At 38.0% G+C, this 21,051-nt stretch overlaps 1 protein-coding gene across 2 annotated transcripts in view; it reads left to right on the top strand.

The window, feature by feature from the left end:
• Mms19 (MMS19 nucleotide excision repair protein) overlaps positions 1–21,051 on the top strand; it is a 316,830-nt gene that overhangs the window by 205,586 nt on the left and 90,193 nt on the right. For both annotated transcript variants that reach the window (XM_083142473.1, XM_083142472.1), the window contains exon 10: positions 20,389–20,486. In XM_083142473.1, coding sequence (XP_082998599.1) covers positions 20,389–20,486 — 98 coding nt within the window. The remainder of the gene's footprint in view (positions 1–20,388; positions 20,487–21,051) is intronic.

Raw genomic sequence — 21,051 nt, 5'->3', positions numbered from 1 at the left:
CTTTCTTGACCTACTTGTTGATTTCTTGACTTTTTCTTGACATTGTTGACTGGTAGACACCCTGTAAATACTCGGAAAAAGCCGGAGTGGTAAATGCAAAAAAAAAAAAAAGGTAAAGGTAAAGTGTTCCCCTGTGCATAGCACTATGCCATGAAGGCGTATAGGGGGTGTGGGGGTAACGCCTCACACTTTCTATGCAAGCCCCATAAAATGACCCGCAGTTGCCATTCTTTATAACATTGGGTTCTAAGTTAAGAAAATATCTGAAATTCTCCTTTCCATGTATTATGATATTAATGCATCATACTCGCTATTTTCAGTCTGTTATTTACTGATTTCAATACGCAAATACATAATAACAAATATAATAGTAATAACACGACAAATTATCCCTACGAGTTTGCGCCACTGAAAGCATCCAGTTATTAATTTCCAGCCCCTCCCGAAAAAAAAATCATGCGTACGCCAGTGCTTACAGTACATTTAAACCATTCGTTGTTACAAAATGGGGGTTTACCTCTCTACTCTTCTAAACTACGCATTTTCGTCTCAAAGTTTGTTACTAATTTATATTCCAAGGAACATGCTAAACTTCGAATAAGACATAAGTACTGTAGTTCCATTGCTTCACAAACGTCTGAAGTCCGTGTGTTATTTTTTAAAAAATAATTTGCATTGTTTCTAAATGATCAAAATAATATACAACATACATTGAAAATTATAATATAAAATTTGAACAGGTTGATTATTTTTCCGCCTCCGTTACGATGTCATGAGTGTAGCAGGCTTCGACGCCAGAGGTTCTCTGTCATGTTGGAATCCTGGGGGAGGTATTGGATTTGTGTCTATTTAATGATGTTTTTCATCGCTTCATCGTTCATCCTCAGCTTGCGATTATCCCAGTCCTTTTTCGCTTGAAGCGGGCGACAAAGGCAGTGGAAGGACAGACGAGATGTCTTTCGGGGGGAATGGTTGGCAAAGGGACAAGTTTAGTGATGACAGTTTTATGAGGGTCGCGTCAGCCCCAGGTTTCCATTGCCGAAATACTATATACAACACCTTTGCTGTTTCCTGCGTGCGCTTGCTGTCATGGTCATCAATCATCAACCTGATTTCCTGCATTTGCAATATATCATAATATTATATAAAGAAAAAACCATTTGAAAGCTTATTCAGTACACAATTGAATCGTTTTTTTAAGAAACCGCTTATCGACCACTTTTGGCCAAAACGACATTTTTACAGTTTCATTTAGCCCTTACCAAGATGCATCAATTGATGTAGAAACCGCTCATATAACCGCATCCGTAACGAAGGCAAGTGGCCTTGAAATATCCGTTTACTGCAGAAACCCCTCAGGCGCCGCAACATAGAGGGTTTCTAGAGTAAAGATGTAACTCAGTTGGTACCAACTGATTCAATCGGACGTTCCGTGCAGTTGGCAATACTACGTACATTGTATCCAAGAACAAGTGTTCTCCTGTGGAGTGGTGTGTTTAACATTGTCGTGAATTCAGTGGCGTGCCCAAGGGGAAGGGGGGGGGGGGTTGGTGGAGGTCATGCCCAGCATTCAAGAATAAAAGAACATCAAAAGCAGGAAAAGATGGCAAAATGAAGGCTGGCAACTAAACAAATGTATATAGAAAATCCTGAGCACGCCACTGCGTGAATTGTTGCTTGACAAACTTTATCTTCAGCTAAATTCACCAAAAGCCAACAGGAAAGGTCCCATAATCAGGAAGAAACTGGACGATATTCGTAAGTTGCTGGATTACACACGAGAATATGACAACTTCTACTACAACATTCTGCTGTGGCCAACAACACATGCTGAATGCTTCAACTTGGTCTAGGACAGTGGCGTAGCAGCCGCCCCCGCAAAAACCCCGCAATGCTGGGGGGGGGGGGGGAGTTATAGGGGTCCCACTATATAATCCCGGAAATTCAGCAGTTACTGTCGCTTATTTAAAAAATGGATTTACGAAACAGAAAGTTGGTTCCCAGTAACATATCATATGACGACATCTGCGATAATAAGCAGAGGGGCTCGGGCAACTTGACATTATGGGTCTCTTCCGAAAATCAGAATTAAGTTACTTGCTCATAGATGGCAATCGGTAGGAATATTATCTCATCTCATACCTGGTTTTCGTAATAGTAGCGTAGTGTAGTGTAGTACAGTTGTGAATCGAGTAGAAAGATTCAGTTGCTCAACCGGTTGATGTCTTATTGTTACACAATACCTAAACAAGCAAACTTGATAATTTATGACATTTTTATTACCAGTAATATTACGTGATATTTAAAATGTAACTTCCTACCAAATATTTTCAAGCCTCCCAAGCCTCAGTATGAGATTGAAATAAGATAAATTTCCCACATTGTCCACACCTATTACATTTTACTTCAAAGGGGCCTAAAAACTCGGGATGTTGAGCCCAGGGGCAATTTTCCCTTTGCCCTTAGGTCCAATAGCCCCAATTCCGCCACGCAGGGTATACAACGTATGCAGTACTCGAAGTTCTCCAATCGCTCCAATAGGTATTTCATTGAGTGACAAATTTTCAGTGAATAAGTCCAGTCGCTGCTTAATTTTCTATCTCTCAAGACTTGAGTCCGCCTCTATTTCTTAGCAGCAGATTGCAATTGACCCGAAGATATTAGGTCACCATTGACAATGTAGAGGTCCAGTTCAATCCCCGTAACTGAAATGATAAGTTTGCTTGAGTATATAACTGACTATTAGTATTAGAAGCGTAATGTGAAGGCTCTTACGTTGAATCTTGGCCTGACATAGCCAGAGGATGGCTTTTTGGGCTGAAGGTGCATCCACCTCTAAGTCCAAAAAAGAAGTGTTTACTATCCTTTAAACAATTTACCCAAAAAGTATTTTTTTAAATATATGTGCATTATATGTAACCTACATTAAAGAAAAAAAGCTTCGAACAAAAAATACAAAGGATCACGAACAAAATAGTTGGCTATGTGAAGCCTCCACCCTCCTTAAAAAAAAAGAATCTTGGCCTTGCCACCGCGTTGAAGTAAGAGAAAATATTTCTAATTTCTTCATCCAGTTATTTATGAGAGATTCAGACAACTCTGATTTAGTTTCGACAAATTACTAAACTGATATATAGCCTAAGTTGATGTCGAAAAATTGGAAGGAAGGGTTAATTCATTTTACAACTTTGGGGGGGGGGGGGTGGTAACTATTGTGCGTCTGTCTCAGGCCCGTAGCTAGAACTGACCTCCAGGGGGGGCTTATGGGTATCAGGTGGGGCTTTGTGAACCAAGTCCATTTTTCAAAAGTTCAATAGTATTAAATGAAGGTAAATTATGTGTGTTGGGGGTCATTAAGTTAAATTAAAATATAAAATTTAGAAATATCATACGAATACTACAGTTTTTTTCTATATATCTTCTAAACATCTCTTGAAGTGCTAATGACTGCCACTGACACAATCCCTTAACACACTCTCCATACTATTTTTCATGATACAAATATATTTATCATATGTTAAAATGTACAATATTCACTTCAATCATAGTGCCTACCGTACATTCCACCCCCGCCCAAAGCAATAAAACTTGGGATCTGTTGACATTTGACGTAGATGCGGAAGGAATGTGGATAATGACATCAAAGTCACAGATTTCTGTTAAACGAGAGGCTGCAACAGGGGCAAGGAAGGTACAGATAAAGAAGGCTCCTTATGAAGGAACATTCTAAAGTCTTGAGAATCTTCTAAACACTTGCCGCTGCTTAGACTTCTGCTCATAAACAAGATGAATGAACGAAGTTGTGAACAAAATTATATATTCTGTCTAAATTTTCGCTCTTCACCTCAAATTAGAATACAAAATAGTTTTACCTAATGTCAAGGGACTGGCGGCAGTGCCAAGGGGGGGGGGTGGCGACCCTGTTAGGGGGCTGAGCCCCCCTGGCCCCTGCCTGACTACGGGCTTGGTCCGTCCCACTCTGGCATCATCTCGATGTTCATTCTTTTCCACTGAGGGGGCCCCAATATTTTACTTGCAGGGGAGGGCAGAGAACTGCGCTACGCCACTGGTCTAGGAGAAAGATTAGGTACGTTAGATTACTACCTATTTTGTTCTCTGAAAATGTGAATTTTTTAACTGATTACGTAGAAGATTTTTTTCTTTTGTTCCCCTTAAGTTTAGCTCAAATAATTTGAATAGCTAATGATTATTATGAAGAAAACAATACATTTGTGTTTTCAACCTTTTTCATTTTTCTTCACGCTCATTTATTTCATGAATCAAATAAAGTCTTATTGTGATTCGTTGCGATTTTCTCCCTCCATAAACAAAAAATAATAATAAATGAGCATTATAAAATCTCGCTGATAATGGCGCAAAATAAATGTACAGAAGTGGTTCACTGAAAAAAAAACTGTGAAATTGGAAAAATAATTATTCCCCCACTACTTAATATCGGAAACATTCAAAAACCATGTAAATGTCTTGGACAATGGGACTTAATTTTGACCAATTTATTTTACTGCGCTCAAATATTATATGGGACAATAGCATTTTTTTGTTTTCTCACAAACGATATTTGTGGAAATGGGGGGTTTCTGAAATAAACTATTCAATTTCTGTCTAGGAACATAAACAAGATTTATTAGTTCCTCTTGACAGTAGTGTATTTGAAGGAAGGGTGTCGGGATGGGATTTTTAGACAAACGTTTCTAGTGCGAGCGAACTAGTAAAGAAAACTTCTATGACTTTCTTAATTAGCAAGTCAGCTGCAAAATTACTCAGGGAACTTATTTTTTTAAAAGGGAGATAAAATACAATGAAAAGTGTAACGAAAGGTGACCTAAGAGAATTATAGCTGAATGAAAGTGAGAATGCATCAATGCATTATCTATTGTTCTTTTATGTCTGCAATGTGTCTGTTGTCAAAGGGAAATAGGAAAGAACATAACGTTTTTTAATGTGTTTAAGAGCCATTACTTTGAAATTCGAACCAAAAAGTTATATTTGGATAGTTGTATTTTTTGTTCTCCGTGATTTTTTTATATGTTGAAGTAGGTCATGAGAAATGAATTTTGTGGAATTTTCAGACGCTGGAAAAATTTTCCCTACCCTGTAGAAAATGTCAAAGTTCAAGGTCAAACCGTCCACTATTCATGAAAAGTGAAACATGAGTACGTTTGGAGTGCTGTATCTTTGGAAAGCAACAACACCCCGAACTTTTGTTTTGATATAATGTTAGTATAAGACTGCTTGCATACATTCAATTGTTTTGATGGGGTATTGTTGCTTTCCATTGTTATGCGGCAACAAAGAGGGTTCAAAATGCAGTTTTTGCCTGTTTTCGGCCCTTAATATCTTGGTTAAGTAACACTACCCCATTTTTTTTTACTGGGCATGGAAACTCACTATTAGGGCAAGCTACCTGATATAGCACATTACTTGGATATTGACGCAGATTTAAACACTCAAAAACTGCGAAATCGGGAACTTTAGATTTAGGCTTATCTCAAAACAGCGGAAGGGTAGCAAAAAACGTGGTATGCCATCTTATAGCTGAATACATGTACTAACACATGGAAATAAAAAATCATTGGGGCTCGTCCCATTTTCGAGAAAAAAAAATTCAAAATGTTAAGAAATGTCAATGTAAATTATCACGCTTCCTCTCCTATCAGAAAGTGGAACGGCCATTTCTCCTCCATTTCTTTGTTCCAAATGGAACACTCCATGTCTTGAAAAGTTGTGGGATAGTTTTAGCTTTTATTTCTTTGATGGATAACGTAGTGGTAATGTCACCTCCTTGCAATTAAAGGGTCCCGGGTTTTATGCAGGGTGGAGGTAGAAGTGGTCCGGATTCCACTTTAAATTGCAAATCCCCAGTCCCGATTAGCCATCTTGTGCATAAACTGGGTTTAAAGACAAAACTCTAGATACAGTGACGTAACAAGGATTTACGGAATGGGGGCACTTATACATTTATACAATAGTCAGTCATCATTTCGCCACCTTTTTCTGCTTTGACATTCTTTTTACTGGGCCAAAGGGGGATAATAATCTCCTCCAGCCCCCATTTTTGCACGCCACTATATATTTTTTTGGAATTCATGCGATGACAGTATGTTTGTAAAAGATGCTGTATCATTATACCAAAGAGAACAGAACTTTCTTGTAAAAGTCTGTACTTGTAACAACATACTGTGTGAGAGATTCCCAAAATAAACCAATATCAATTCAGGTAGGCATAGGAGCGGACTTCCTTGCGTAGTGGTTTTCAGAGTACGCTACGATGCTAGGGGTCCTGAATTCGGATCCCTGCCTGGTGTTGATTGTTCTTTGTGAGTGTCCCTTCATCAATTTCATAAATCATCACTCATACTCACCGTCTTGATTAGCCAAAAGTGCCAGAAAGGCGACGTAAATAACCTAGTATCAAGTAATCTCAAATAGATCTAGGAAAAGCAGGTTTAGGTTATTTCCATCATCTTAATATTGTTCCTGCAAAAAAATCAATTTATTTTTGTCATAATCATGGCCATTGTTTCAAAGGAATTTAAAAATATCAGACAAAAATTTATATTTTCGGGTGCTTTACCTTGCAAGCATAATTGCGTACTCCAGATGCGCTTCGTTTTCTTTGGATTGTGGTGCGGTGACCAGTTTTTTTTTAAAGAAAAAATAACGTGTAAGTAGGGAGGAATCCAGAATTTTTCTAGCAACATGTTAATACAACCTCAGCGACAACTGTTGCCTTTGCACACGGACATTAGATTTTGATTTAGAACCCATTTGTTTTAGTAATTCCGTTTCACTTCTTTTGAGTTTTGATTGAGTTGGTGTCTTGAGTCCACGTTATGCACAGTAAGGCTAATTGGGACTGGTTTTATAGTGGGATCCGAACCACTATGTGCCTCCATCGGGTATCTCGAACACGAGACCCCTTGTTTACGTTTCTCTTCTTTTGACTGATGCCAATTACGAGGGACGATTATTGTGTTGGGGCAAGGGAAGAAATGCATGCTTGTCCCAATAGCCAGTCCGTCCTACGGCCGTATAGTATTTTTCACATCTTTGGTACGGCCTTTAATAGTTACGTACACTCATTGAAATGCGTTTGTAATCACATGTGATTGAAAAATTCAGATGTTTTTCACAGCTTCTAGAGTTCCGCTTCATACTCGTCAATGTTACATTTTATTATTATTACGTGCCATAATCCAACTTGTCAGGTGCAATCTTCGAAATTCGAATATCCTTGAAGATTGATTGATTGATTTGGTGTTTTAAGTCCACTTTAAAGCTAATCGGGACTGGACCTACAATTTAAAGTGGGATCCGAACCACTATGAGCCTCCATCGGGTATCGAACACGAGACCCCTTGATTACAAGGAGACGACACTACCACTGCGAAATCGGGGAGCCCCTCAATCTTTCAAATAAAAGGTCAAGTAATACCCAAGCTAGACAGAAATTAAGAAGTAGGAGTTGTAATGGTCGGGTTGACCATTACTAGTTTTGTATTATTGTATTAATTAATTGCCGGCCAGCTACAAGGTGTAGTGGTAAGTAATATGTTTTCCATGTGTGTACTTCTATGATATTATTACATGTAAGTGTATGTGCTTAATGAATTGTGATTTTTGCTGGATATTAGATTCCACTGTTTTTTAGCTTCCCGGTTTGGGGGAAGCTACGGGGTTCACGTTCACGGACGTTTACCCCGACTATGAAAAAGGGCCAGTTGGGCTTTAGGAAAAAAAAACAGTTCTTCACTACCTTCACAACGACGAAGACCCTTCGAAAGTCTTGTCCACTCAAATTTTCAAATTCAAATTCAAATTCAAATTCTTTATTTACGTGGGCGAGGTTCAGCCTGAGGCTGTTCTGCCACCTAACCCGTGTCATCGATTACATTTAAATTTACATTTCTTATACATATGTTATTACAGTATTAGTACAGTGTACAATAAACTGTATGATTTAGTTACAAAATATATTGATAAAATAATTGTAATAAATGTATGAATAAAATGATACAAAATTTGTGAAAAGACAACTACATAAAAATAAAATAAAATGAATGCAAAATAAGTAAAAATAAAAACATGTAGACAAAATACATAACATAAACATACAAGTTACATCATAGTATTTGAACACAATCTCTGCTCTGCCAAAAGAAAATTCTTTACTTCATTTCGGAAAGATTCTATTTTAGATATGCTCGACATGGTCTTAGGTAGGGCACTCCATATTTTTGCAGCAGAATATGAAAACGACGACTGATATGCCTGTGTGTTGCAGAGTGGAAGGTTAAATTTGAAATTATTTCTTGTATGGTGGCTGTGAATACTGGTGCGAGGGATCAACATGTCTGCCAGATACGACGGCTTGCCAGATGTAATAATTTTATGTATAAGGCAATATGTATGCAGTAGCCGCCTACGGTACATATTGAGGATATTCTTATTATTTATGGAAGGTAAAATATGTTCACGTCTCGGGATGCAAAATATGAACCGCATGCACGCATTTTGGCATTTTTGAATCTTTGCTTGTAAAGTTTTATTTATTCTACCAGAGTACACTACGTCACAATAGTCGAGAAATGGATATATAAGTGTTTCAACTAATCGCTGCTTGATTTGTGAAGATAATAGTTTGTTAAATTTAAACAAGAATCTAAGTGTTCCAAATGATTTATTGATTTGGCGGCTAATATGCTCATTCCATGATAGACGAGTGTCAAATATCAGTCCAAGACTTTTAACTACTTGAGCTCTAGGTATGACATCATCATTTATTGTAATTGTTGTATTAGTGTGCTCGACCGAACCAATAGCATTTCGAGTTCCAATAAATGTATAACATGACTTATTAGCATTAATTTTAAGGCCATTTGCATCACACCATGTTTTTATCGCACCCAAATCATTACTTATGTATTTAATACTTCTAGCAATTTCTGTTGGATTGAATGATTTGGTTAGTTGAGTGTCATCAGCATATGAATGTACGTTACAGTATTTGACAACTGAGGGTAGGTCTGCAATATAAATCGTAAACAATAAGGGACCTAGTATAGATCCTTGTGGAACACCAGATGAAATATATAATTTATTAGATAATAAAGTAGGCGACAGTTTTACACGTTGATTTCGGTTACTTAGATATGAAAAATACCAGTTAAGGGTAGATTGTGAAAAACTGTAATATTTCAGTTTACTGAGCAGTAATTTATGTTGTACCGTATCAAATGCTTTGGACAGGTCCAATAATATTAATGCAGTGAGGAATTTCTTATCCATAGCTTGGAGGATGTCATTTGTGACTTTCAGCAAAGCCGTAGCAGTGCTGTGTGCCGGCCGAAATCCTGACTGTGAGGGTGGAAGAATATTGTTTTGGGCAATGAAGCTAAATGTCTGTTTATAGATTATTTTTTCTAGTAGTTTTGAACACACAGGCAGAACACTAATAGGTCGAAGGTCGTTTACATTAGTTGGTCGGGTCGTCTTAGGGAGTGGTGTTATCAAAGCTTCTTTCCATTTCCTGGGAAATACGGATTTCTCGAGCGAAAAGTTAATAATATGTGTGATAATAGGCAAAATAAAAGGTAGCGATAACTTCAGCATTTTAGTTGATATTCCATCTGCACCAATAGCAGTAGACTTGATTTCGTACAAACATTTTCTTACAGTATAACCATCCACTTTTTTAAAAGCAAATTCGGGAAGCATATTATTAAACTTTTGGTTACTAAATTTTAAACATTCTTGAGATATCAGACGTTGGTCGATATTTAGACTATCAATTGAATTAATAAAGTGTTCATTTATCTCGTTCGCATTGTCAAACGTGGAGGGGAGATCATTTTTATTTGAGCCAATGCCTACAGATTTCAGCTGCTTCCATAAATGCTTTGGTTGTCTTGGTGTTTTATTGATGTTATGCTCAAAATAACACTTTTTTTCTTGCCGAATAACGTATGTCGTGAAATTTCTCAATTCTTTGTATTCTTTCCATGCAGATTCAGTTCCGATTCGCTTGAATTTACGAAACGCATTGTCCCTTAGTTTCATCAACAGCTTCACATTCGATGTAATCCACGGCATACGTTTGTTACGAACTCGTGTTTTACGGACTGGCGCGTGCTTGTCAAAGAGATCAAGTAAGTTGACATTGAAATACTCTACTTTCATATTCAAGTTATCGGTGTTATATATTTTTCCCCAGTTAATTTTTTCTGCATCCTTCACGAATTTATCATAATCAATATCACCGTATTTTCTGTGGTATATAATTCTGTTCACGCTTTCTGGTTTGGTATACGCAAGTACAACGTGGGTCATTCTATGATCGCTATTGCTGACTGGCTCACCGACACCATGTTGGATTACATTTTGCATGTTGCTGACAAACGTCAGATCAATTAATGACTTAGTCGTGGAGGTTATTCTGGTCGGTTTATTGATTATTTGCGTTAATTGAAATTGATTAAACAAATTTTGAATGTAAACGACGTCAGCACAGTCTGGATGTAAGAAATTAATGTTGAAATCTCCAGCTATAACAAGGTCATTAACTAAGGGATACATTTCGGTCAATATATCTTCTAAAATTGACAACTGTGTATATGGAATACGCTTAGGCCTGTATACGGCACAAATACCGAGACGTTCCTTTTTTATTTCAACCGTAGCTGCAAGGTACTCAACGTCAAACTCTCCTTCGATTTCGAAAGACAACGGATGCAGTTTTAGTCCCTCCCGTGCGTATATGCAGACACCCCCACCCATGCTGTAATGGCGATCAGAGCGGCTAGACTGAATGATTGAGAAGAAAATGTAATACTTGGCAAATGAACAGCTTCGAGAGTCTTAGTTTTAGTACACTTATGGTGGATAGACTGGTGACTGAAATTAATGTATCATTTGGCCAAAGAACCTACTTCGAAAGTTTAATTCACTTATGGTGGCTAAACTAATGATGGAAAATATATGTAGCATTTGGTAAAGGTAACCCCTGTTTGAAAAACCACAAGATTCCCAATTACAAAAGATTTGCATTTGTACGATATTGCCGAGTCGCGTCATAATGCCTAGCGGGCTGAATGAGGATGCTGCGTAAGGAAACGCAAGACTAGTCGGAATATCAAGTAAGTCGAGGGTAGGCTACAGAGATAGTTAGGCTAACTCTGTGTTAATGAAAGTACCAATGGTTAGGCCATAGGTACACCTTTGCTTGAATTAAGGAAATTGGTTGATTATGTAAATGCACATAAGTATGGAAACGCTTTGTAAATATGTAAATAATAGCAACGTATAATAAATCCATATAATCCTACTAGAAATGTTATGATTTGCTGAAGTAACTGTCCATTTTTAACAAAATATTTTTTTCACTTTCTGTACATGTGTAACGAACCAGGGACTAAAAATATAAATGTTATGTGAACCCCCCCCCCCCCTTCGTAATTCCGGCGCAAATATAATCTGCTCGCTTGGCACGCAAGGTGAGGTGGAAGGAGAGATTGAAAGGAAAATGCAAGGGAAGGGAAGTAATCCCGAGGGCCGGAGTTAAACCAGGGATTGGGGGGCCGAACTTTCACAGGGTCTAGTGGTGGTGTTTTAGCTGTGTGTTAAATTTAACAATCCCCAAATTTTCTCCCTCTGGCTGTTGTAGTTTCTGAGATACTCACTTATGAGTGTCTCAGAAGCTATGGTTGACACGGAGGTACACGATGGATCTCGATGTTAATGTAGAACCTAACATTGTGACTTTTAAATCAAGGATTATCGAGTTTGATCCCGATGGAGGAACGTTGCACAGTGGTTCAGACTCATCATTTCGTTCGTTGCCTCATTGACTTTTCAAATTTCACCCCTAACGATCGAAAAGCAAGTAAATAAAGTAGATTAAAATAGTCGCAATCTCGTACTATATGTTCTGCTGCAAGTGACCCAACAAAGGCCCTTAAAATTTCATGCCAGTGACGTTCTCTGTGCCGTCAAACAAATTCCGGTAATTGCACTTCCTTAATTTATTACTACATCTTTCTTTCTCATGGTCAAGCGAAACCTGTAAACGTTGATGTAAAATAGCCAGAAATATAAATAAATCATGCAATTCAACATTTAGATTGTATCCTTAAAGATAATCATGTTGCACATAAATACCGTCAATATCAATATAATCTATAATCTTTGTGGCCCTTCGAAGATTGTTGAATATCTTAAAAGAAGCCCCACGAAGTGATACACCCACAGGGTAAAGTTGGTACCGCCTTTGTTCGTAGAGTGCTTACTCCAAGAAGGGAAAGTGTTAGAACTAACAAGGGAAGTACAATAAATGTGAAGAGAGTGACGGTTTTCACTTTCTGAAAGGGAGATCTCTTCACTTTCTCTTCTTGCGCCCCAGCCTGCTAACTCCACACGTGCCGTTATGTAACCCCTTAACCATCTGAGGGATGTTTCTCTCATTGAGGCCAATTCTTAAAGGCAGGCTCCTTTTATTGTGTTTTTGCGAGTTTATGTGCAACACCCTTGTTGTTCCCCATCCCTCTGCACGCTTTCTATGCCGACCCTTCTCTCTTAAATGTTTTAACATTTTCATCCCTATCACAGCCTCATCAATTTTACCAGAAGGGTTGGACATTCTGGTTCGAAAGATCGGTAATTTATGACAGCTTTCCCCATCTTTAGTGAGTTTTCGAAAATTACTTGATTGACCCCTAACGCATTTCGGTTGAGTCGCACCCTTTTTCCCCCGTAGTTCCATGCTTTTCACTAAAAACAATATAAGGCTGAAAGGTCTGTCTTCAGTGTCCCTACACTGACCAATCGCATGACTCTAAACTGCACTAGAGTTTCTAAAGTTCTTGCCTGAATTTATTTAAACTAATCAGTATTTGCTCACACATTGGAGTGTTCAGAGGACGGAAGAATCATACGTACTGAAGGGTGAGTATTCTCTTGAACAACCACCACTGAAAATATTCATGTTTTTATATATTCCAGTGCATATGTTACTTGTTCCAAATTGCTTAGCTTTCATTGCTATTTTTATTTAGTCTTTTTTTTTTTCAATTCGCACGTTCAGAATATTTCCTTCTGACGTTTTTAAATTATCGTGAAAGAGTTCTTTCAGACCAATATGAATATGCAAACGGAAATTGTGTCTTCGGTCGTGTTTCTGGTAAAGTAGATGCCAAACTCTGACAACACGCAGGCCTGTAGCTTGGAGTGATCTCTTGAGGAGACGTTCAAGGGTTATTGGTGAGTGGCGGTGAGCTTGTTTCAAACATGTAAAACATGATACTTTTAGTTTCAATAGTTAAACAGAAATGAAACATGAACTGCAACTAGAGATGTTTTTTATTTCTTTTTTGTTCAAAGTTAGAATAGAATTCGGTGCTTCTTGAATTCATACATATAACTAAATTCTTCTATCAGAATTGTATTACTTTTGAGAAAAGCTGTTGTGGTGGTTTCAAGAGCACTTTCATTGCGAGGAGAGCAAGTGAGAAGATTTTTACTCTTCTTCCTATTTTTTTAAAAATGAACAACAATATTAATTTTACCGGTGAGAGGGCTAATTTTCATAGTAATAAGTATGAAGTTGATATGACTAATATACAAATCAACGTGGTGATAGCGTATTGAGCAAGAACAAATTACTATTTTTTATTTGAAAAGAAATCGATAGTTTAAATTGAATTATTGGTTAAAATTTTGAAATTGAAGGGAATGCATTGTTCCGTCTCACTTGCCCCTAGTAAATGTTCCCGTTTGCGATATAAGAGATGCAAATTTATTAGATATCAATAAACTTATAAATTCTTTCTGACATGCATGTGTAGAAGAAGCATGGAAGGACATTGTGAAATACGATGAAAGGGGTATCGGTCCAGGTTAGGCTAAGCCACCCTCGCCCATCCCTAGCTACGGGTCTGACAACACGACATTAAAAAAAAAGTGTAGAAACCCCAGTAAGTGTATGGCGAAATACATATAATTTCATTTGGAATGGTTCCATATTCCATACTGCTTTTCTACTATTTGCTACCTACCCTATAATACGTCGTTTTATTTTGAGAATATCTATACCAAACGGTCAACACCGGTAGCAATGATGAGTTTAATTTTCCTGCTTGCTGCTATCGTGTGATTGTAATAGTCAGTTTATACTCGGCATATGCGTGTGCTAGCAGTGCAACTATTTTACCAAAGTGCTTAATTTCAATTTGGACTTGATTTTTTTTTACGCCGATTTTCTACCAATTTTAACTAATCGCGACGATGAAGATGAATGATCATCTGATGAACTGCATGAAGAGTCAGTAGTTTACGACTTTTGAGGCGAGTTTTGTCACAAATAGGAGTCCCCAAAGAGCCAGTTTCCAATTTCTAAGCACGGGTGAGTTTTCTCACACTAGTCTAGGCTTTGTAATTATTCCTCTAGCAAATGTATGTGGTGAACATGCTTGCCCTGGTTAAAGGAGTGTATTTACACCCTTTCATCTGCATACAGTGCAAATACACCCCCTAAGCTCGGGTGAGTATAACAACCCCTCATTTCGCGGGCGGGTAAATGCGCTTCCCAAGTTCATGAAGGAAAACTCACCTTTGTTTAGAACGAGGAAACTTGCCTTTTGTGGACGTCTATTTGTTACAAACCAAAGTCACCCCTGTAAGGTGAATTTACAGTGTTTGTTTATCAGTATACTCAAAGCGCTCGGCTACCAGGGCGTACTTCATTTCAGTTAAATATCTGTTACTACATATAATTGTATGTAATAATAATAAAAATAATAATTAGAAATTCAAATGAACGTGTGTCGTGATTGCAGGGGTTTGGTGAAGGTTGTGGTCAGTAAAAAAAGGTTGGGAACTACTGTATGAATATATCCAAAAGCTTCGGAATCAGAATCATGTTGACATTCTGTGTCTTAATAATACAACTGGGATGGTGTTTTAAATAATACCATGAACTTTGGGGAAAAAGACCCCCTGCCCCCCCTAAATACATCATTTGCAATGGAACCATTACTTATATATATTATTATTAATGTTATGATTATAAACTTGGTGCATTTCTCTACTCGAAACAGCCGGCCCCCGTGGCGGAGTGGTTAGCACATTGAGCTACGACGCCAGGCGTCCCTGATTCAAATCCCGGCCTGGGCGTGGATGTTTGTGAGTGTCCATTCATCAATTTCATCATATCATCACTCATCCTCATCTTTGAAAATTAGGCAAAAGTGGTACTAAAGGCGAAGTAAAATAAAGCAAACAATCAATCAATCAATCCACTCGAAACACCTGATGAGCTAATATCTGGCATAATTGTATTTTGTCAGATGTCAATGAAGGACAATTTTATTCATGAAATTTATGTTGTTTTATCTTTAACTTTATCGGATTTCGGTAATTTGATAAATCCTTTCAAATAACAATTTCATCATTCATCATCATCGTCGCGATTAAACAAAAAGGTAGAATGGCGACGTTTAATAAGAAAAATAAATTAGAAATAAATATATTTTCCTTCTGGCATGCACTACAATGTATTTTCTGTTGATCGTAAAGTCTCATACACGTCAGTACGAAATAAAATATCCATACAGTGCAAATGAATGGAATACAAGTAGAAAGGAAGATTTCTACTTTCGCTAATATTTCTAAGAAAGTTTCCATGTAATATTTTTGGAAAAGTCATAGATATGTAGAAAGTACAGATGGCCAAATCCGTTTTTTTTGTTAAAAAAATATATCCGGTATCCGTATAGTAAAAACGGAGAATCCGGATTTCGGAGGGAATCCGGATTTTGAATGGAATCCAGATTTCGAATTCGATCCATCCTGGCTCACGCTTATTTTAAATGTTTAAATAGTACGTAACTAAGTCTACTGACTATGTTTGCAGCTAATTCCAAACTGAGAAAGAGGAATAGTTGGCTAACTGAAAAGCAATGTGCAGTAGTATTGTACAACAGTTCTTTCTTTCCGCCAACATGCCCACATTGCTCGATGACTCCATAACTGTCGTAGCAGTTGCACAAGGGCGATATTTTGATAGATTGCAAAAGTAACCGATGTCGTCCGTCACCTGTTGTAAAGCCTCTTGGCTATCATTCCTATCTCTCCTGTCGGATCACACTTTAAACTGTAGGTCCAGTCCCAATTGGCCTTACTGTGCATAAAGTGGACTTAAAACACCAACTCAATCAATCTATCTTTCCTGTGTGAATCTTGATATGGCCTCCCTACTTCTCTCATTTATGTGTCCCTTCCCTGATGCCCTTCAATTGCTCCATTGAGTATGAATTGTGATAAGATGAAGCAGACGAAAGGACAATCACAAACACACATGGGCAGATCACAAAAAAGCTCCACGTAGGATTGTACTGGCTGTGAGTCCAGACGCCATAGTTTCGTTAGTCTGCTAAATGCAGTCCATGGTGTACTACGTGGAAGACAGTCTGATATTGGGTTGGTAGATTAGAGTATATTGTTAAATTCATGAGACAATTATTGAAAATATGGGTCGAAATCAGTTTCCCTCCAAAATTTGCTTTCTCTCTGTAATCCGTTATCATTCCAGAACCTGTCTTGCTTCCGGCATTCTTCTCGCTCTGAAATCAGGATTCTCTCCGAAATCCGGATATTATATTTTCCGAATCCGGATTTCAAATTCTCCGAATGCGGCCTAGAGGAAGGGGGCTGCTTGCAAGTACGATTAAAAGAGAGATACAATTTATTACATAAGATGAATTATATTAAATTAGACTATAATTAGAAACAGTATCACGTTATACATTCTGAGAAGGTTCAGTAAAACTACCTGGACAACTTTTTTTCTTGAATCAGAAATTCCATTTCTGGCATTGTTTCTAAAATGGAACCCAGACCCTCAGGAGTCTTTTTAAGTTGTAAGTTTGCTAACCGCAACACGGTTTACTTCAAAGAAGGAAACATATGGCTTTCATTTAGAACAGTTCCCTTCGCGATAGCCACATCCCTCCTTATCCGACCCTCTCCCTGCCCCCTGTGGTGCACCAGCTGCGGCAACATACATACACTCAGGTCCTCACTTCGTTTGTTGCAGAATCTACAGTTCGAGGACATCAATGTCCTCGCATCGTTGATAGAATTATGTGCGATGCGAGGACCTGTGCACACAAAACACAGGTGTACATTTGGTTATACAGATGACCAACAGTTAGAGGACCGTCCTCGTAATGTCTGTTACATGCCTGTAAGGAGAAAAGTTGTCATATCTTCGTTATTATTTAGCCATTGAGTATGCCGACGCGCGTGGTGTTTCATCTCAATAAAACGTCTTTCTTGAGCGCTACTAATTGCAGTTGAGCCATGTCCTCGTATTGTATGTGATCTGCTCATGTCCTCGCATGGTAGGGTAGACAAACAGGGGTGTGTCTGTGTGTGTGTGTGTGTCTGTCTGTCTGTCTGTTTTGCAGAGAAAAGAAAATTTATGAAGAAATTGAAAAAACTGTCTGTCTCTCTCTCTCTCTCTCTCTCTTTCTCTCTCTCTTTCTCTCTCTCTGTCTGTCTGTCTGTCTGTGTCTGTCTGTCTGTCTGTCTGTCTGTCTGTCTGTCTGTCTGTCTGTGTGGGATTCAATACGCTAATATGAAAGAATGAAAACTACTTTTCAAATGTAGGAGAGGTAGTCTCAGAATTGTGACAGTGTGTGGTTAAAATTTGATTTTGCATTTTCAAAAACAAAGAAGAAGAAGAAATAAAGGTAAGACTATCATGATGTTACATGAAATCCATGAGAGAACACACTGAAAAGAGTGCCCAAGTCTGGACTGGATGTCGAAGCCTTTGCTAAGTCTGACATGCTTGAAGGTTCCTGTGTGTGTAAGACTAATAAAAGACACAGAAGAAAGCTATGCACTAGTCTCATGCTGACCAGTATGGCTGAAAAGAGATTTATTACTAAACAACACTTTTTCACAACATTGTATTTGATGTTTGCAAATCCCCACATTCTTAACTATTCCTTCAATTTTTTCTCATGCATTTGGGGGGCTGCAACCTCATCACACCTTCCGCTCGGTACACCATTATATGGTTTTTCCACCTGTTTTGAAGTTATATTGAGTCTGTAGTTGAAATATTTTGTTTCACGAAGAACGCTTCACTGTAGAGCAAGCGGATGCCCTGTAGTCCTCTCTGGCAACGATGATGTCATGCACCGGAAGGGAGAGTTTCAGGATCGGCTTGCATCCACCTCTTTAGTCTTTCCACGATGGCCTCGACCTAGAAGGCTTTGTCAGAGGACCATTTAACTAACTAGCTACTAATATTTTAAAATTTTATATCAGATCAGGATTGGTAAATTTTATATCAGTACTTTATTGTTATTGGCCAAAATTACATACCGACCCATCCGTATAATTTGTGATATATAGTAATATGAAGGCATTTCATAAGTAATGCACACAATTTTTTTTCCTGGCACATTTATTGTATGTTAGGCAGTGTCTCCTTACAATCCTTCTGTGTAGTCTCCCTGCTTCTCAATAACTGTGTCCAAACATTTCAGAATAATTTCTATGTCAGTTAGGGTGCCACTGTTAAGCCTACGAATGACTTGGCTACTGCTGCAGAAAACTCTTCCAGGGAGGAAAACATTGTCCACACATGGGTTCTTTCAACTTGGGGAATTAGTGCAAGTCTGGTGTAATCATGTCTGGACTGTATAGCAGGTGAGTCAATAATTTCTACTCATCATTGCTGAGCTCGTGCTATGACGCTAGGGGTCCTGGGTTCGAATCCCAGCCTGGGCGTGGATGTTTGTGAGTGTCCATTCGTCAATTTCATCATGTCATCTCTCATCTCCATATTCGCAAATCAAAACTCAAAACAAATCATCATTGCTCAACACATCGGTCACAACCTTTCCCAAGTGCAGGGGGGGAAGGGGTGCAAATGAGTGGCCCATCCCAAAACAAGCCAGGTCAGCATTTTTCTGTGTAATTTTTGGATCATGGCACAATATTATGCTGCCGTCACCCTAGTTCCATATAAGAGACTATCGGTCATGATTTATTCCTTGGTGATCATAGGCAAAGGTGATCATTTGCTTCACCTTTGCTTCTGCTTGTTGAAATTCTTTTGATTGTGGGGATGAATGACTTCTCCACTCGTTCAACTGGTTCAATTTCTATGGCCCACTGTTTACTCACCACAAACTTCACGCAAAGCACTGTGAATTTCTGTTGGGTTTTTGCTACGTAAACTTTGCACGATCTTTGGTCTTCAACCATGACAGTACCCGAGGTGCCTGCAGAAGTAACATTGCTAACACTCGTCACTTGCAACTGGCATACTAGGGAACTGATGGAACACACGTGCTGTTTCCACAAACCCTTCAACTGCAACTGGCATAACTTTACTCTGATTGCATGATCCACTTCGCAGTGTTGTCACCTTTATTTATTTATTTAAGCAATTGAACGCAACAGGTATATTACCCAGTTATGGCATTCATTATGCAGTAGTTGAGAAAGCATTATAGCACAGATCAATGTAATATATAGACAGAAAACACAATTAACAAGTCTCAGGTTCTATTGTAATTTATGTAATTTTAGTATTTTCTTTTTCAATGTGGGGGTTGGATAACATAGGTTCACACTGTTTTCACTTTTATCATAAATTGTTTTGCACATGTTCCAAATTGGGGATATTGCCAGTGCGTTGGTTCTACTACAATGGAGGCTGAAGAGTTTCTTTCTTGGTCGTAATTTGCCTGGGGGGGGGGGGACGTAGAAATCGAGCTGTGACAGGGTGAATGGAGCTTTAATGTGATTATTTAGGATTTTGTGGAGGAAAATGAGCTGGTGCATAATGTGTCCCTTGTTAAGGTTTGTTAGGTTAAAATATGAGAGAAGGCTCTCACGGGATTCCATTTGAGGGTAACTACCATCTAATTTGTACTTTACCAGTCTCAATAATTTAGTTTGAATTAGTTCTATTTTGTGTATGTCTCTCTGGATTTGTGGGTGCCACACTATGCTTGCGTATTCAATCTTCACTCTAATGTAAGCATTATAGAGCATCATTAAGCTTCCAACACTTTTGAACTCCTTGCATGTATGCATTATAAATACCAGAAGTCTGTAAGCCTGGTTTGTTATAGTTAACGGGCGTGTATAGAGTCAAACAGAACTCCTAAATCCTTGATTGTTTCTACTTGGTTTAATTTTTGTTTTTATGCAATATTCGTATTTTATTGATGTAGTGTTTGTGCATTATTTATGAAATGACCCTCGTACAATAAAATTGTGGAAATGTAAGAAACATGAACATATAAACTTGATGATTTAGCAGTTATCACATTAATTTCTTTGGTTCAGACAGGAAGCAGTTGTGTGCTTGAGAGGTGCTGCTGAGTCTAAATTCAGTGAAGATTTGAAGGTGCAAGTTATACAGAAGCATTTGCTCAACACTAAAGGTGAGTTTCTGTTTTATTATTATTATTATTATTATTATTATTAATGTTTGTGTATGTGGGTAACTTCTAATTAAGTTAATTAAATGTGAAACTTTACTTCAAATTTTGTGTGCATCAGAAGTTGCAGAAACCCTAACACCTCACAAGTAATGCCAGAACTGAACAATATCATTACAACGGTTTCTAATTAAAGATAAATTAAAGATATCATGTTGATGATGGATGGATTGATGGTATATTCATAATGGGTGCAGACTTATAGGCACTAAAAACCTCTCAAATAGGCAGACAAATACCAAAATGTTGAAAATAAGCACTTAAAAACGCACTATAAAATTTTGAGAAGCACTAAAATAGGGACTCAAATGGCACTGTAATACAAAACACTAAAATAGACATTGAAGTTGAAGTTGTTTGTGTTTTGTTTAAAGACCACTTTATGCGCATATGAGTTAATTGGGACAGAACCTACTGTTTAAAGCAGAATCAAACCACTATGTGCCTGTACCAGGTATTAAAGCTGGGAACACTAGTTTACAAGACTACGATTACCAGTACACCATCT

Source organism: Lepisma saccharinum, chromosome 21, assembly GCF_977018435.1.
Source record: "Lepisma saccharinum chromosome 21, izLepSacc3.1, whole genome shotgun sequence".
NCBI classification, from domain to species: Eukaryota; Metazoa; Arthropoda; class Insecta; order Zygentoma; family Lepismatidae; genus Lepisma; species Lepisma saccharinum.
Note: the sequence above shows the minus strand (reverse complement) of the source record. Positions and strands in the feature narration are given on the sequence as shown.